At 54.7% G+C, this 14,552-nt stretch overlaps 1 protein-coding gene across 4 annotated transcripts in view; it reads left to right on the top strand.

The window, feature by feature from the left end:
• The window catches only part of CRHR2 (corticotropin releasing hormone receptor 2), a 43,704-nt gene extending 30,469 nt beyond the window's left edge, over window positions 1-13,235 (top strand). For 2 of the 4 annotated variants that reach the window (XM_061166360.1, XM_061166362.1), the window contains 9 exons: window positions 1,018-1,127; window positions 1,470-1,587; window positions 3,661-3,814; window positions 4,340-4,400; window positions 5,830-5,902; window positions 11,076-11,161; window positions 11,360-11,495; window positions 11,913-11,954; window positions 13,095-13,235. In XM_061166360.1, coding sequence (XP_061022343.1) covers window positions 1,018-1,127; window positions 1,470-1,587; window positions 3,661-3,814; window positions 4,340-4,400; window positions 5,830-5,902; window positions 11,076-11,161; window positions 11,360-11,495; window positions 11,913-11,954; window positions 13,095-13,235 — 921 coding nt within the window. The remainder of the gene's footprint in view (window positions 1-1,017; window positions 1,128-1,469; window positions 1,588-3,660; window positions 3,815-4,339; window positions 4,401-5,829; window positions 5,903-11,075; window positions 11,162-11,359; window positions 11,496-11,912; window positions 11,955-13,094) is intronic. The other 2 variants (XM_061166361.1, XM_061166363.1) reach the window with 1 other exon arrangement.
• The last annotated feature ends 1,317 nt before the right edge of the window (window positions 13,236-14,552 follow it).

Raw genomic sequence — 14,552 nt, forward strand, 5'->3', positions numbered from 1 at the left:
CCACCTCCATCTTCCTCCTCATTCACCCTTTACAGCCCCCAGTGAGGCTGTAACTTTTCCCCAAAAGAAGTCCACATTCAGAGAAAAAACATTTGTCTGCCCTGAGAAAGTGATTCTACAAAATGTGAGCCAAAGGAGGTCTACAGTGAGGCCACAAGAGGGGCAAGCGGGACGGTCATAAAGGAGAGAAAGTGGTCCCCTCCAGCCTCCGCCTTCACTCCCCATCTCACAGTGCTTGAGGTGAACACTGGTAAACCAAAGTGAGGGTGGGGTGTCGGGATAGCCTGCCCCGACAGGAAGGACTATCTTAATCATTGCCTTTGTTTAGAATTGCCAGCTAGTAGTGATAAAGCAGACTGACTTTTGTTTGGCCTTGATACTGTTCTTAAAATCTCTACAGACAAGACACCCTCTCACAGCTGTACCCAGGACAGACTGAACCCATGGGACCCCCAGACCTGCCATACATAGTTCACTGCTTCAGAGATGGGAGGGCAGGTTGGCTTCATTATACAGAGTCCCAGAGGTATAAGTCAGTGCACTCTGGGGGGCATCCCGTTAGGGTGTGAGCTGAGACAAAACACAGGTGTAGCTACTTCCATTCCAGAATTAAAACTGAAATAGAAGGGACAGGGTGGGGAGGGAGGAAGGAGTGGTGTTCAGGATGGGGGAACACATGTACACCTGTGGCTGATTCATGTTGATATATGGCAAAAACCACCACTATATTGTAATTAACCTCCAATTAAAATAAATTAATTACAAAAATAAAATAGAGTCTACATCCCCACAACTCTGGCCTAGCTCAGGATATGTTGTGCTCAGATCTGCCCCAAATTGCATGTTGGGACTCCTGACCACAGCCGTTCATACCAAGAGCCACGCAGGGCCAACAGGAGAGAGCTGTGGGAGCCAGGTGTCTAGTGCCCCCGAGGTCAGGACGCACTGGGTGGCCATCGCTAGACAATCCACGTGCCCCAGGCCTCCAGCTGCCTGTGTGTCTGTCTGTCTGTCCAGCAGAGGAAGTATGACCTGCACTACCGCATTGCACTCATAGTCAACTACCTGGGCCACTGCGTGTCCGTGGCAGCCCTCGTGGGTGCCTTCCTGCTTTTCCTGGCCCTGCGGTGAGTCCACCCCACCCCTGCTTTTTCTCCGCACCCCCCCCCCCCCATAGCATCTCCTTCACCTATCTCAGACATTCTCACCTCCACTCCGGCGACCCTGGGGCCAATGGACAAAAGGGGCTTGGGGAGGTACCAGAGCACTGACCACTAGCAGGCATGCAGAATGCAAAAGGGGTGCTGGCCCTGGAAGACTGTCTTGCCTTCATCCCAGGCTAAGTCTCTCCCTCACCTCGGGTCAGAGGGAGGGGCACAGGCCCAGCTGACCCCTGTCCCCTGCCCCAACTGAGCTCTGAGCCCAGGTGCAGCCTGTCCCGGCTGACAGCTATCCTGGGTCTCACACAGGAGCATTCGCTGTCTCCGGAACGTGATTCACTGGAATCTCATCACCACCTTTATCCTGCGGAATGTCCTGTGGTTCCTGCTACAGCTCATCGACCACGAAGTGCATGAGAGCAACGAGGTCGTGCGTGGAGGTTTGGGGCTGGGCCTGGGGGGCTCTGGGGGCTCCCATCTCTCTCACCCCGTCTTCACATGCAGACCTGAGCCTGAGCTCACCTCTACCCCATCATTGTCCCTCCAGAGCCGGAGGTGGGGGAATGGGGCTCCAGGTGGGGTCTTGAGAGCAGCTCAGACCAGACCCCAGACTTTGGTTTATCCTGTTCCACTCCCTGTCTTGCATTTAGTACCTCCCGAAGATCCCTTAGAGGAAAGGGCTGAAATTAACCTCTATGGAGCTTTAGCTCACTTGATTCCAATTAGAGAGTTGTAGGAATTTTCCTACATGGAATTTTCCAGACATGGAAACCGAGGCTCAGAGAGGTTAGATGACGTTGTTATGATGCCTCTGCAGCTGGGCCATCAGGACATTGAGCAGAACAGCGCGTTAGCTGCCCGCTCTGGATTTGTGTCAACCGCTGTTGTACTGCGCCCAGGTTGTGAAACCAGAGCCTAGAATGGAGCCATGCACAGAGCTCTTCTGTCCACTATTAGAGACTGCTCAATACGTTGTCTTTGGATGGCTAGTCCTGAGCACACACCCAGCCTGGTTTGCCTTTTGACTTGGCCCCTCATCTAGCCTTGCCTCAGCATCAACAAAATTCAATCAGTTTGGGGTGTCATGCAGCCCACTGTTGGCTTGTATTGACAAGGCATTGTTAACCTGGGGATGGGGAAGCAGGAAGAAGATCTGCGGAGGAGCAGATCTTAGGAGTCCTTGCTCAGCAGGACTTTCTCAGATTAGAGAAGACAGACAGCCACATGGAGCCCAAGATCAGGGCTGGGATCATGGGGGGAAGCCACAGAGGCTGAGATCAGCTCAGCTGATGCTCTGACAGCCGAGGCTATTAGAGCCTGACAGAGAGGGGCTGAGCCGTCCACAATCCATTCCCATGGCAGGGCTCCTCTGACCACCATTGCCCATGTCCTCAGCTCTGAGGGTGCCCTGGGGACAAATCCCTAAGAAAGATAGCCAGGGAGGGTCCATTGAGAAGAGGTCTGGCCTGAAGCCGGACCTGGCCGTGGCCCACGCTGGCTCTGGGCAGGCTTGTCCTCTGAGGGAATGGTAGTAACCCTGCTCAGAGGGACAAGGACAAATTCCCCTTAACTGAGAAGGCACTTGGCAATGGCATTCATTTCGTGGTGCCTGCCTTTGCCACCTCCATCTCCTGGAGCCAGCCTGTAGGATGGCATTATCTTTTTCTCTACAATGCAGTGAGGTTCAGAGAGGTATGGCCACTTGCCAGAGGCCCCAGTGTTAGTGAGGCCCCAGCTCCAGAGACAACAGCGATCACGCTAAGCCCAGAATTTCCTAAACCTAGGAATCTGGGAGGATCACCTCCAGAGCTGTGGCTCACCTTCATAGACCCTGTACTGTTTCAATAGCAGCCTTTAAATTGACTCACTAATTTTTTTCTGCATGAAATTTCATAGTCCATCCCTAAATGGAAACCAGGCTGATTTGCTGTGAACTGAAGGTGATCCTTGAAAAAATAGGCTTCCCAGGTGGCTCAGTGGTAAAGAATCCACCTGCCGAGGCAGGAGACATGGGTTCAATCGATCCCTGGATCGGGAAGATCCCCTGGAGGAGGAAATGACAACCCACTCCAGTATCCTTGCTGGCAAAATCCCAAGCACAAAGCAGCCTGGCAGGCCACAGTCCATGGGGTCGCAGAGTCGTACATTACTGGGCTACTGAGCCCAACACACATGCTGGAGAAAATGACAGTGATACACAGCAGTGCGGTTCAGTTCTAGCCTCTCCCTGCAGAAAGCTCAGAGCCAGACTCCCACTTTCTTTTATGAGAAAGGAGATTAGAAATCACCAGGGAGAAGTCAGACACCCTGGTGTCAGGGGAGCCTGGCCCCTTAATCTGAAAAACTGAAAGAGAAATGATGAAGGATGAAGCTTCCCAGAATGAGATTCGAGAGTGTTTGTGTCCGTGACCTAACGCAAATGACTCTGCTCTGTCAGCACCCGAGCTGCACACTGGGCCTTGGCTCCAGGCAGCTGCTGACTGCTGCCTGCCCCTTGCAGGTCTGGTGCCGCTGCATCACCACCATCTTCAACTACTTCGTGGTGACAAACTTCTTCTGGATGTTCGTAGAGGGCTGCTACCTGCACACGGCCATTGTCATGACCTATTCCACCGAGCGCCTGCGCAAATGGCTCTTCCTCTTCATTGGATGGTGTGAGGGTCCCGGGGGGCCTGCAGGGTCTAGTGGGGAGAGGATTCTGCTGACTGGGTCACCTCCTTTCATCTTGGGTCCAAGGACGGGACCATGTTGCCGTCTACCATCCCCAGGATAGTCTGAGGAGGCAGCCACTCTCCTCCAAGTGGACGAGGGAGAAGCAGATGGTCCCTCCAAGAGGACAGTCCACAAATGGTCCTCCTCTTCTTGCTTGGAATGGCTGATCCAAAGACCTTTGTCTCTCACCTCAAAAGAGAAGCTGGCCAGCTCCACTTCTCTATCAAAAAATCTCAGAAAATCACACTATCCCCTCATCTCTCTGACCTGCTTGGAGGGGATAGCTGAGAGTGGGGAAGGGGTGTGGCAGGGGTCTAGGAACAGGGCCCCCCAAGGTCCTAGATGGCCTGCAGTTGAATGATTGGAAACAATGTCCTAGCCCTTTGTGGTCCCCATACTCTGTGCTCTACAAGAGGGTCTCCTGACCATCTCTCTGTCCACTGCAGCTTTGTCTGTCCTTCTTTCAGGCGTCCCCTGCCCCATCGTCATTGCCTGGGCCATTGGCAAACTCTACTACGAGAATGAACAGTAAGTAGGACTGGCCAGCCGTGGGCTCTGGCCAGACCACGGGGTTGGACCTGCAGCCAAGCCAGGACATATTCACTTTTCCATTGTTTTAAAATTGAAAAACTTTCCCCGGAACCCAGAGGTACTCATGTGATAGGTGTCAAGTCAACTTAGTGGAATTGAGTTAGGAATCATGGTTCCTTTAGGCATCCAATGCATGACCCTCTTGACCTTTGGTAAGGCCTCCTCCTGGAGTTGGGTGTGGTGAGCCTGGCCTGGGCCATATGCAGGAGGCCAAGGACTCCCAGGTTTTAGGCCAGAGCACATCCAGGATTGTGGCACTGAGCCACTCACAGATGCCGCGGGTCAGGCCAGTGGACGCTTGTTTTACTCTGCACCCCAGTCTCTGCCTCGGGTACAGTGTTCCATGCTGGGACCCTCTGCACTGGAGACTTTGAAATAGCCTCAGCACAGGTGGCGGCAACAGAGCAGCCAAGGAACATCGGGGACGTCGGGAGCCATCCACTGAGAGAAGAGAGGACAAGGAGCATCAGTCTCGATGCTCAGATCTTCTTGCCGTCTCCCAGGCTAGAGACAACAGATGAGGTTTAGGGGTAGGGGCAGTGATGGGGTAGGTTCCAGGCTCCTAGCAATAAAGGCTGCCCTAGAGTGAGAGTGCTGCCTTGAGAGGTAGTGAGCTTCCCATCATGGGGGCATTTAAGCAAAGGAAAACAATCCCTGTGCTAGGAGGGCAGCAGTGAGGGTACACACCTAGGCAGTGTACACTGAATGGCCTCCAAGGTTGTGGAAGACATAGAACTTCCTGAAGTCTGTGGGGCCCTTTCTGAGGTCCAATAAGAGTTGCTGACAGAGCCAAACTGGGTCCTGGGCTAACCCTGACCCCAGGCCCTGAAGCTTCTCCACTCCTGGCATCCCCAGGGAATAGCCAACCAGCGTAGAAACAGGCTTCCTCCCCTGAGTGAATGAGGCCGGGGATGCACCAGGAGAAGGCTCCCGCCTCCGCACCTGCGGCTTTGTGTGGCTAAGTGCCTGGCACAGGAGATGCGTGTTCCCGACAATGCGGGAACAGGTCGTGCAGGTGGTTGGGCTTTGGGCCAGCGAGGGGGAGCCCAGTTCTCCATTCATGAGCCTCTTGTGGGTCCAGGCCTGGGCCCAGCAGACTGGGATGGGGGTGGGGGAGTGAGGAGGAGACCCAGACCCTCTCTCGGTCTACCTGAGGAGACCAGACCCTCCACGTAGGGCAAAAGGCAGCTCAGGAGTGACCCAAGGAGGTCAGTGGGTCTGGGGCTGTCCATCCAGGCTTTAGGGGGAGGAGCAGCCATGGAGATGGGGTCTCAGAAAGGATCAAGCCAGGGGACCCTGGCTTCAAGGCTGCAATGGTCCCAGGCTCTGGTTCAGCAGGCCACTTACAGCCACCCCATCTTTGCAGGTGCTGGTTTGGCAAGGAGCCCGGTGACCTGGTGGACTACATCTACCAGGGCCCCATCATCCTCGTGCTCCTGGTAGGTCCTCAGTGGGAACTGGGATGGGGCTGGGCACCCAGAGGACTGCAGAGGACCCACCACAGAGATGCTGGGGAAGGATGTGGCCTGGAGAAGCTCCTACCCCGCACGCCCCGCCCCCCCCCCCAACTCTGTACACAGTACCACACTGCTTGGCTCTCTGTTCTCTCTTTTCCAACACTCTACACCCTGATGCAGCCCCATTCCCCTCTCTGGCCCTTGGGTTCTTTCTCTGGGCAGAGAGTGGGTCTGACTGGCAGATTTCTAGTCTCTCTGACATCTGACATCCCCTTGCCAGGTTCAGTGTTGAGACAGCCAGGCGGGGGGAGAGAGGGCAACTGGTGGCAAGAGAAGGGTCTGCAGGATTTGGTTCAGCCCAGACCTACCTCTCCCTCCACCCGCAGAGACCTCCTCCAAGGTTCAGCCCACCGCCCCCAGCCTGGAGCAGTGGGACCAAATGAAGCAAAGCATAATGAGCAATTGTTCCTTACCCAGCTCCCCACCCTTTGCCAAAAGTATTCACATCTAAGATATAATTGCAGCCAGGTCTCTAAACCACAGCGAGCTTTAATTAAGGTAGAGTTTAAGTAGAGGCTGCATTCTGCAAAAAAATGAACCCATTATATATCATACATTAAAAAAAAAAGAAATGTACAAAAAAGCACCATAAGAAATTGGCATTTACGTAAGACTTATTTCAGGCTTGGTAATTTCAGGCTCCTGTATGTACCAGCTTCTTTAAAGGGCCACTCGCTTCCTGTGGGAAGCTTGAGAGGGAATGGTCATACCCCTCTTGCACACAGCAGGTGCCTAATGGTCTACCTTAGAGACAATGACTGTTTATCTCTTTTTATCTCCTTACTCTCCACCCTTTTGTAACTTCCTCCAGGATTCATTTGACCCCTTCTTTGGAGTGTCCTTGATAAATATGACTAAGAAGGTTTTTTACCCACTGCCTGAAACTCTACCATCAGGGCTTCATTCATTTCAGAGATGGAAGCCAGTCATTGTCAGCAGTCAGTTGGGGGGATCATTGTCCTTGGATTCCCAGCTGCAATGAGTCACTGATCCCCACCCCCTCCACTGTGTGAATGGAAACCCCATGAAACCCATCCCTTCCCCACCAGCAGCTGAGAGCCCATTCCGGAGGGAGAAGGCTTCTGATGAGCCTGAGAACCAGCCAAGGAAGGCTGACCTGGGTGGGGTGCGAGCCCCCTCTGCAAAGATGTTGGAGAGCAGTGAGGAAATGCACAGAGAAGGGGGATAGTCTTGGAAGGCCCAGTGTGTGTGTGTGTGTGTGTGTGTGTGTGTTAGTCACTCAGTCGTGTCAGACTCTTTGCCACCCCGTGGACTGTAGCCTGCCAGGCTCCTCTGCCCGTGGAATTCTCCAGGCAAGAATACTGGGGTGGGTTGTTACACCTTCTCCAGGGGAATCTTCCTGACCCAGGGAACGAACCCCGGTCTCCTGCATTAGCAGGCAGATTCTTTACCTTCTGAGCCACCAGGGAGGCCAGGAAGGCCTGATGCCAGGACCCGATTCCCGCCTCCTGTCTATGCTCCCTTCTTTGGTTCCACCCTCACCAAGGGCCTTGTCTTTCCCTGTGGACCCAGCCCACACACTGCTGTGTACATGGACAGGGCTTCCAGGTTCTAAGTTCAACCCTTCTAGAAGCTCTATCTTCATTTCCAGTCCTCACACCCTTGAAGCCTAGAGATATGGATAATGCTCCCGTTTCACAGATGAAGAACCTGAGAGATGAAATGACTATACAAGGTTACCACTAATAGCTAGCTGAGCTGAGACCTAAGGGGCAGATCACCCACCACCTCTTGTTGTCCTTTCCATTGGATGCGAGCTCTGTGACCCTGCCACCCCTGCTCACAACTGTCTGAGAGACCCATGCTCGTTTCTGGGTTCTGGGAAGTGAGTTGGCTTGGTTGGGTTTGCAGGAGGCTGTTGTCACTGTTGTTAGCGTGGAAAGAGCACAAGCTCAGTGCTCTGCACGAGTGTTTGAACGTGAGCCGACCTTCCCAGACAGGCTCCGTGGCAATCCTTGCTAGACCAGCAAGGAAGCAGAAGCTCAGAAAGGTTCTCTAAGCAGTTTGCCTAAGGCCACACAGATTCTAGTTGGAATAGCTGAAGTTAGAGCCATGTGTGTTCATGTGGGAGGTGGTCCCCGGAAGCAGAATGATAGTGAAAGTAGAAGACAAGGAAGGAAGCCAGCGAAGGTGAACTGATGAGCAGGCTTCCTCAGGGCAACAAGTGGAAGAGTCTCAGAACTGACCCTCGGTTGGGAAGCCAGGTTACTTACCCACACATTTCATGTCCCATCAGTGGCTGATGCCCTGGGGACCTGGAATCCCCATGTTTCCAAGCCCCTCTCTGTTTTCTGACCAAGCTAGCTCCCCTGGCACCAGAGAAAGCCCCAACCTGGGAACTGCCCCCTGCAGCTATAGGTGAACGGTGGATGGCACGTGAGGTCTGTCTGGCGAAAGACTTGGATCTTTGATCCATGGATGGTGTCTTCCTCAGCAGCATCTCAGCTTCCCTGTTCCAAATGCAGATTCCAGGGCCCTCATCTGCCACTGGGAATCTCTGAGGTGGGTCTAGGATCTGTATTTGGAATAAGCACCTTTGATGTGCATACTCTAGTTGAAGAACCGTGGTGTGTCCAGCGGCCTTGTGGTCAGGGATGTGAGTCATCTGGGCTTTCTCCATGGCCCAGATAGGGCCCTGTCTATAGTTGGACTCAGGACTGGGGCCTCTGAGACGCTATAGATCCAGGCAAGACTAGCAGGCTGGCTATGTTGCTTGAGCCAGTGAATGTGCATGATAAGAAGCTGAGGCCGGGAGAGGTGGGAAGAGGGAGCAGAGATGTCATGGCAGCACCCCAATACCCAGAACTGAAGGGATGCAGAGGACACCCTCAAGGGCTGGGGCTTCCCCTCCTGGCCTGGGTTTAAAGGACAGGAGGAATCACGTCTGAAGCCAAGAAGGAAGAGATGCCAGGCCTCCTCCCTCCCCGCCTGCCTCTGCACATGCGCAGACAGGGAAGGTTTGGAAAGTGGGGGGTGGGTGGGTGGTGTCAGTGCCTCTCTGGGGAAGGGAGGAAGGTGCCTGCAGTTAAATGAGGTGGAGAAGATGTTGTAAATGGGGAGGCTGGGAGCCAAGCTCAAAAGGAAAGAGTGACTTTGGGGTTGCACAGACCAGGCTGAGATGGGGTGGGAACAGTGTCACCAACTCCTGCCTGGTGTGAGGAGAGGGGATAAGGCCTTGTCTCCCAGACCCTCCACACCAGCCCCTGTCCTGCTCTTGCCTCACAGAAGAGGCCCCGTAACTCAAAGGTGCTCAGCAACTGCTTATATTGGGTGGATGGGTGGGTGGGTAGGTGGTTAGTGAATCTGTGTATGTTATCTGTTAAGTGAGTGAGAGGGTAGATAAATTGATGAATAGAATGTTGAACAGATATTTAGATGGATGGATGGATGGTTGGATGGATGGGTAGATGAATGTCACACATTAAGTAAGTGGGTAGGTGGCTAGAGAAGTTAATAAAAGGATGGTCGAGTAATATTTGGATGGATGGATTAAAGGAATGATGGATAAAAGCAAGTGGATAATTGAATTGGTTAGAGGGTTTATGGATGATTATTGAATAAGGTTTAAAATGCAGGGAAATATGGAAGAAATGGGAATATATTTTGATCCCAATAACCTCTATTCTCAGAGAAGTTAGGAAGAATCAGAAAAGGTCAAGTGTTTTGTATCACTTGTATGAGAAAATTAGGATCTACCTATGTGTCCAAGTGACCTCATGATCCAGGAGAATATACCAGAAACCCAGGAGCTAGAGATTAGATGAGCCTTAAGAGGAAGCAAGGTACATTAGGCCATGGCAACCCTGGCTGAACGCTTCCACCACCCCTCACCCTGGGTTCACCAGGCTGTCCCACTGTGGTTCAAGAGCAGCAGGCTGTGACTGAGGAGGGACCCTCCACCCCAGGCCCCTGGAGCATCCTCAAGCTTAGGGGTGATCCAGAGGCCACAGGGATGTCTGTGTCCCCAGACTCCCTGTCTGGGGTCCAGAACTTAGGAGACTTCAGAAATGACAGAGTCTCAGGTCCGGGACAGGAGGGGTGTGTGTGTGTGTGCACACATCTCAGACGTGTGTAGACGCATGACCCAGCAGACACCCCTGGGCTAATATGTATCTTCCTCTTTCCTGGGAGAGATTCCTAGGGTGTCAGGCCTACAGTGCTCACTTTCTTGTCTCCTTGTACTTGGAGATGGATGAAGAGAGACACAGGCATGTCCGCGTCCCCAGATACACACTCACACATGAGCATGCTCCCAGGCAAACGTCCCAGCACAGAGCACAGACTCACATGGAACATTGAGAGGGCAGCACACAGGCACACGGACAAGCCAACACTTGCACGCCTACAGAAACCACACACAGCCTGAAGCTGCCTCCAGAGGCCACACGGGCAGGTCCTGGGGAGAGGCTGGGTGTGGCAGACTCCGATGCTGAGAGAAGGCTCAAAATGAAGATAAATGAGGCCCTTCTAGGAGCCTCGGAGTCAGCCCAGGAGCCTGTTCATCCCCATGGCCTCAGAGGTGTCTGTGAATATTTTAGAGTTTTCCTCTAAAAATGAATGGTGAGAGATTAATCACTCCTCCCAGCAACTAAGTCATTTATTGCTCCATCTGGCTGGGTCCATGCCACCAGGGCAGGGCCATCCTCTGTCCAGGGGGCCTCCAGGAGCCCCTCAGTTGACACGTGGGAGCCCTGCAACAGGGCAGTGTGGGAGGAGGGCCAACCAGGGCCGTCAGTTCCTTCGGTATCCCTGGGGAGGGCAGGGATTTGGGAACTCTGAGGAGTTGTGCCTTAGGAAGGAGTGAACACTCCCTCCAAGTCTGTGTTCCCTCCCTTGGGCCTGCGGGTGGAGAAGCAGGCTTTGGAACCCTCAGGTGAGGGTACTGAGGTATCTACCTGCCCTTAGGAGGAAGGAGCAGAGGCCTTGGGACCCCACGCAGGTGCTGGGGTAACAGGTGGAATGGGAGTGTGTATGGGACATGGATTTTCAGGGGGTTGCAGGGGAGAAGGCTGTCTCTCAGCTCGTCCCCACCTCATGGCTCTTTCTTTTTCCCTCCCTGCCCTTCTCCCTCCAGATCAACTTTGTATTTCTGTTCAACATTGTCAGGATTCTAATGACAAAGTTACGAGCATCCACCACATCAGAGACGATCCAGTACAGGTAAGTGATGGGTGCCTCGACCCTCAGCAGGGAAGGAATGAGGAGGCCATCTGGGCCATCCCTCAGCCTCTGGGCAGGACCCTCTGTGTTTCACCTGGGGGCCTCGCTCAGGCTCCCAGAAGAAACACCAGCCAGTGAGGACCCACCTGCAGTGTGGGCTCAGATGGGTCTCGTTACCTTTTCTGCCCCCCCCCCCAGGAAGGCGGTGAAGGCCACCCTGGTTCTCCTGCCCCTTCTGGGCATCACCTACATGCTCTTCTTCGTCAACCCTGGGGAGGACGAGCTGTCGCAGATTGTGTTCATCTATTTCAACTCCTTCCTGCAGTCGTTCCAGGTGGGTCGCATGGCGGGATGGGGCTGCAGTGAGCTTCGCTGCCCTGGATTGCTCAGGCACCCCTGCCCTCACAGAGCACTTCAGTGGGGCTGGCACCCGCGGGGTTCACTTCACACACACTGAAGTACAAGTGTGTGCACACCCAGGGTCAGGTGGGCCCACCCCCGCCTGGACCAGGGTCACCCTTGCCTGGCCTACTGCAGGCCCCAGCCCCTGCTCCAAGGACTTATGGCACCCTGTGGCTCACAGTGAACCCTGGTAAACCTGCTCCTTGATGGGGGTGCCCACCCAGCTCTGAACCGCTGGGGTGCCGAGTCAGAGTGTTCCCCCAGCCATCCCATCCCTGCTCCAACCCCCACCCCCCCAGGCAGAGCGGCTCCCCCAGCAGGTCACTGACCTCTCCCTCTTCCTTCCCAGGGTTTCTTTGTGTCCGTCTTCTACTGCTTCTTCAACGGAGAGGTATGACGCCTGTCCCAGGGAGGCCTGGGCTTTGAGGTCCTCAGACCTCCCTCCAGGGCAATTTGAGGGGAGTCCCTGACTCTGGAAAAGGGAGGGCCAGAGAAACCACTCAACTTTGGGGAGACAGGAACCTGTCTCAGGGACTCCAACCAGTTTAGAAGGTCAACTCTGCAGGCGGAAACAATACACTAGCTCTCCACAATGCACCCGAAAAGCTGGGTGGGCAGGAGCCCAGGCCACAGAGGCTCATGGGAGAGGGAAGCCAGCACATGGGTGATGACAGGAGAGCACTTTCCAGGAGTGAGGTGTGAGCTGTGCATCCAGGCTTTTATGGACCAGGGAGCAGAAAGACACCAGCGCATCCTTTCCCATCTCCCTACTGCTTCAGGGACAACAGGCCTCCAGATGGTTTCAGGGAGCCAGGCTCCAGTGAAACCTGGTGAACTTTACAAAGCCCGGAATCCTAGCAGAGCAGACTTGCAGGAGAGAGGCTCACTCAGGCCTCTGGTGAGTGAGGACCCATAGTGGGTGCTGGGGCAGAAAGCAGATACCCTCCCAGGGCTCAAGAGTTTCCACACACCCCAGAGGAATGCCAGTGACATCCTGAGGCCCCTTTACCTGCCCGTGCACAGGGTGATAGTGGGGTCTGCATGCTGGGGTCTCTGCCAGTTAAAGCAGACCCCAGGTAGGAGAGTCCACAGTGGAGACCAGCATGGGCTGCTAGAGGGCAGAGAGAGAAGGAACCACTAAAGCAAGCCAACAGTGAATGCTTGTGGAGCATTTATTCTGTTTAGCCATGTGGCAGGCCAGCATGTGGGGGACATGATCCATTTTGCAGAAAATTCTTTCATTGCAATGCAGATGAGAATAGTGGCACCGGTGACAGTCAGGTCTTAAAATGAGTAGTGCTCCATCTCCGCTGCATGCTGGGGTAAGCAGGGTGTATCTTGCAGGGGCGTAGAGAAGATCAGGGCTGCAGAGGACATGCAAAGGACCCTGCTTTTGGAACCAGCCCGTCCCTGGGTGTGAGGGTGGCAGTCAGGTGGGTCACCTCAGCCTCCCGTGATGGCCCAGCAAGAGGCAGGGGGCAGGGGAGAGGACTGGCTGGGACCTCAGGATCGTCCTGCCCGTCCCCTGCAGGTACGCTCAGCTGTGAGGAAGAGGTGGCACCGCTGGCAGGACCATCACTCCCTCCGAGTCCCCGTGGCCCGGGCCATGTCCATCCCCACGTCGCCCACGCGGATCAGCTTCCACAGCATCAAGCAGACGGCCGCTGTATGACCTCTGAGTGCCCCCATCTTGCCATCACTTGACCACCAGAACAGCATCCCCATTTTCCTCCAGCACCTTTCTCTGGGTTCTTCCAGCCATGCAGGCCCTGGTGGGGGCAGAGAGAAGGGAAGCACAAGGGGGGTCTCAGGAACCAGGGCCGGCAGGGCCCCAAGTCTCAGTGCGATAGGGAGATGAGCTGAGAAGTCACAGGAACCCCCAGAGATGAGCAGGTCACAGATCTTCAGGCATTGCCCACACCAGCCTCTGGCTGGATCCTTACTGTCACCCTGTTACAAGACGAAGAACTGAGGCCCAGAGCCAGGAAGGGCTTTCATGACAGACCAGGGGCTCCTCTGCCCCCACTCACAGCTAAGGGTCTTCCCACCAGCAGCAGGGTGATGGCCGGCCCCTCCAAGCCGTCTGCCTCTGTGTTCAGTGGCGCCCCCTGCAGTTGGAGGGAGGCACAGCAGCTGAAGAGATGAATTCCGCAGGCTTCATCCCAGGGACTCTCAACCTAGAGAAGCCTCACCTACCCCCCACCCCTGACCCCATCCTCCTGCCCCTCGGGCTCTTAGAAGGACATGCTGCCTCCTTTCCTGAGGGGCCTCTTCTCATCCTGGTCCACAGATTCAGAGCCCGGGGGAGGGGCAGGTGAGGAGGAAGATGCTGACAGGATGGCACATACTCTTAGTACAGGACGAAACGGGAGGAGAAGTCTGGGGGGTGGGTTGGGTGAAGGAGTAGGGTAGAAAGAGCAGAAACCAAAGTCCGACTCTGGTGACTGGAACTAATCCCTCAGCCCCGACCTGAGGCTGGGCTTCAGCCTCCCCTTCAGAAACACCTGTGCTATCTGAGAAATAAACCATGCTATTGCAGAAACGCAGCCTCCCCTCAGGGGAAGGGGTGCTGTGGGCCAAGGGTGGTGGGCCCGGTCCACCCTCATTTGCAGAGACTCTCACCCTGGCCTGGGGCCCCTCTCCACCAATGCCTGCAGGTCTGTCCCTTATGTTCACCCAGGCCAGTGTCTGCCCTTCCTGCTAATGTGAAGGCAGTTTAATTCAGCACTAAGGAGAGGTTCATCCCAGCAGGCTGTGGTCTGTTCTTGTTTCCTGTTCTGAAGTCTTGAGGGAGGTATAGAGCTGGCCCCTGCCGTCTCCATGGGTAATAACCACGGCTGGCTCCATCTTGGCCTCCATCTGCCCTTCCCTCCAGGAGAGGGTGGGAGTCGAAGGCCAGGAAGAGCCATCAGGCTGGGGTTTGAAAGAGCTTTTGCTCTTGGCATACCGCCCCCCCCCCCATATTTTTAAAATTATGTATCTCATCTTG

This window comes from Dama dama, chromosome 18, assembly GCF_033118175.1.
Source record: "Dama dama isolate Ldn47 chromosome 18, ASM3311817v1, whole genome shotgun sequence".
Lineage (NCBI taxonomy): Eukaryota > Metazoa > Chordata > Mammalia > Artiodactyla > Cervidae > Dama > Dama dama.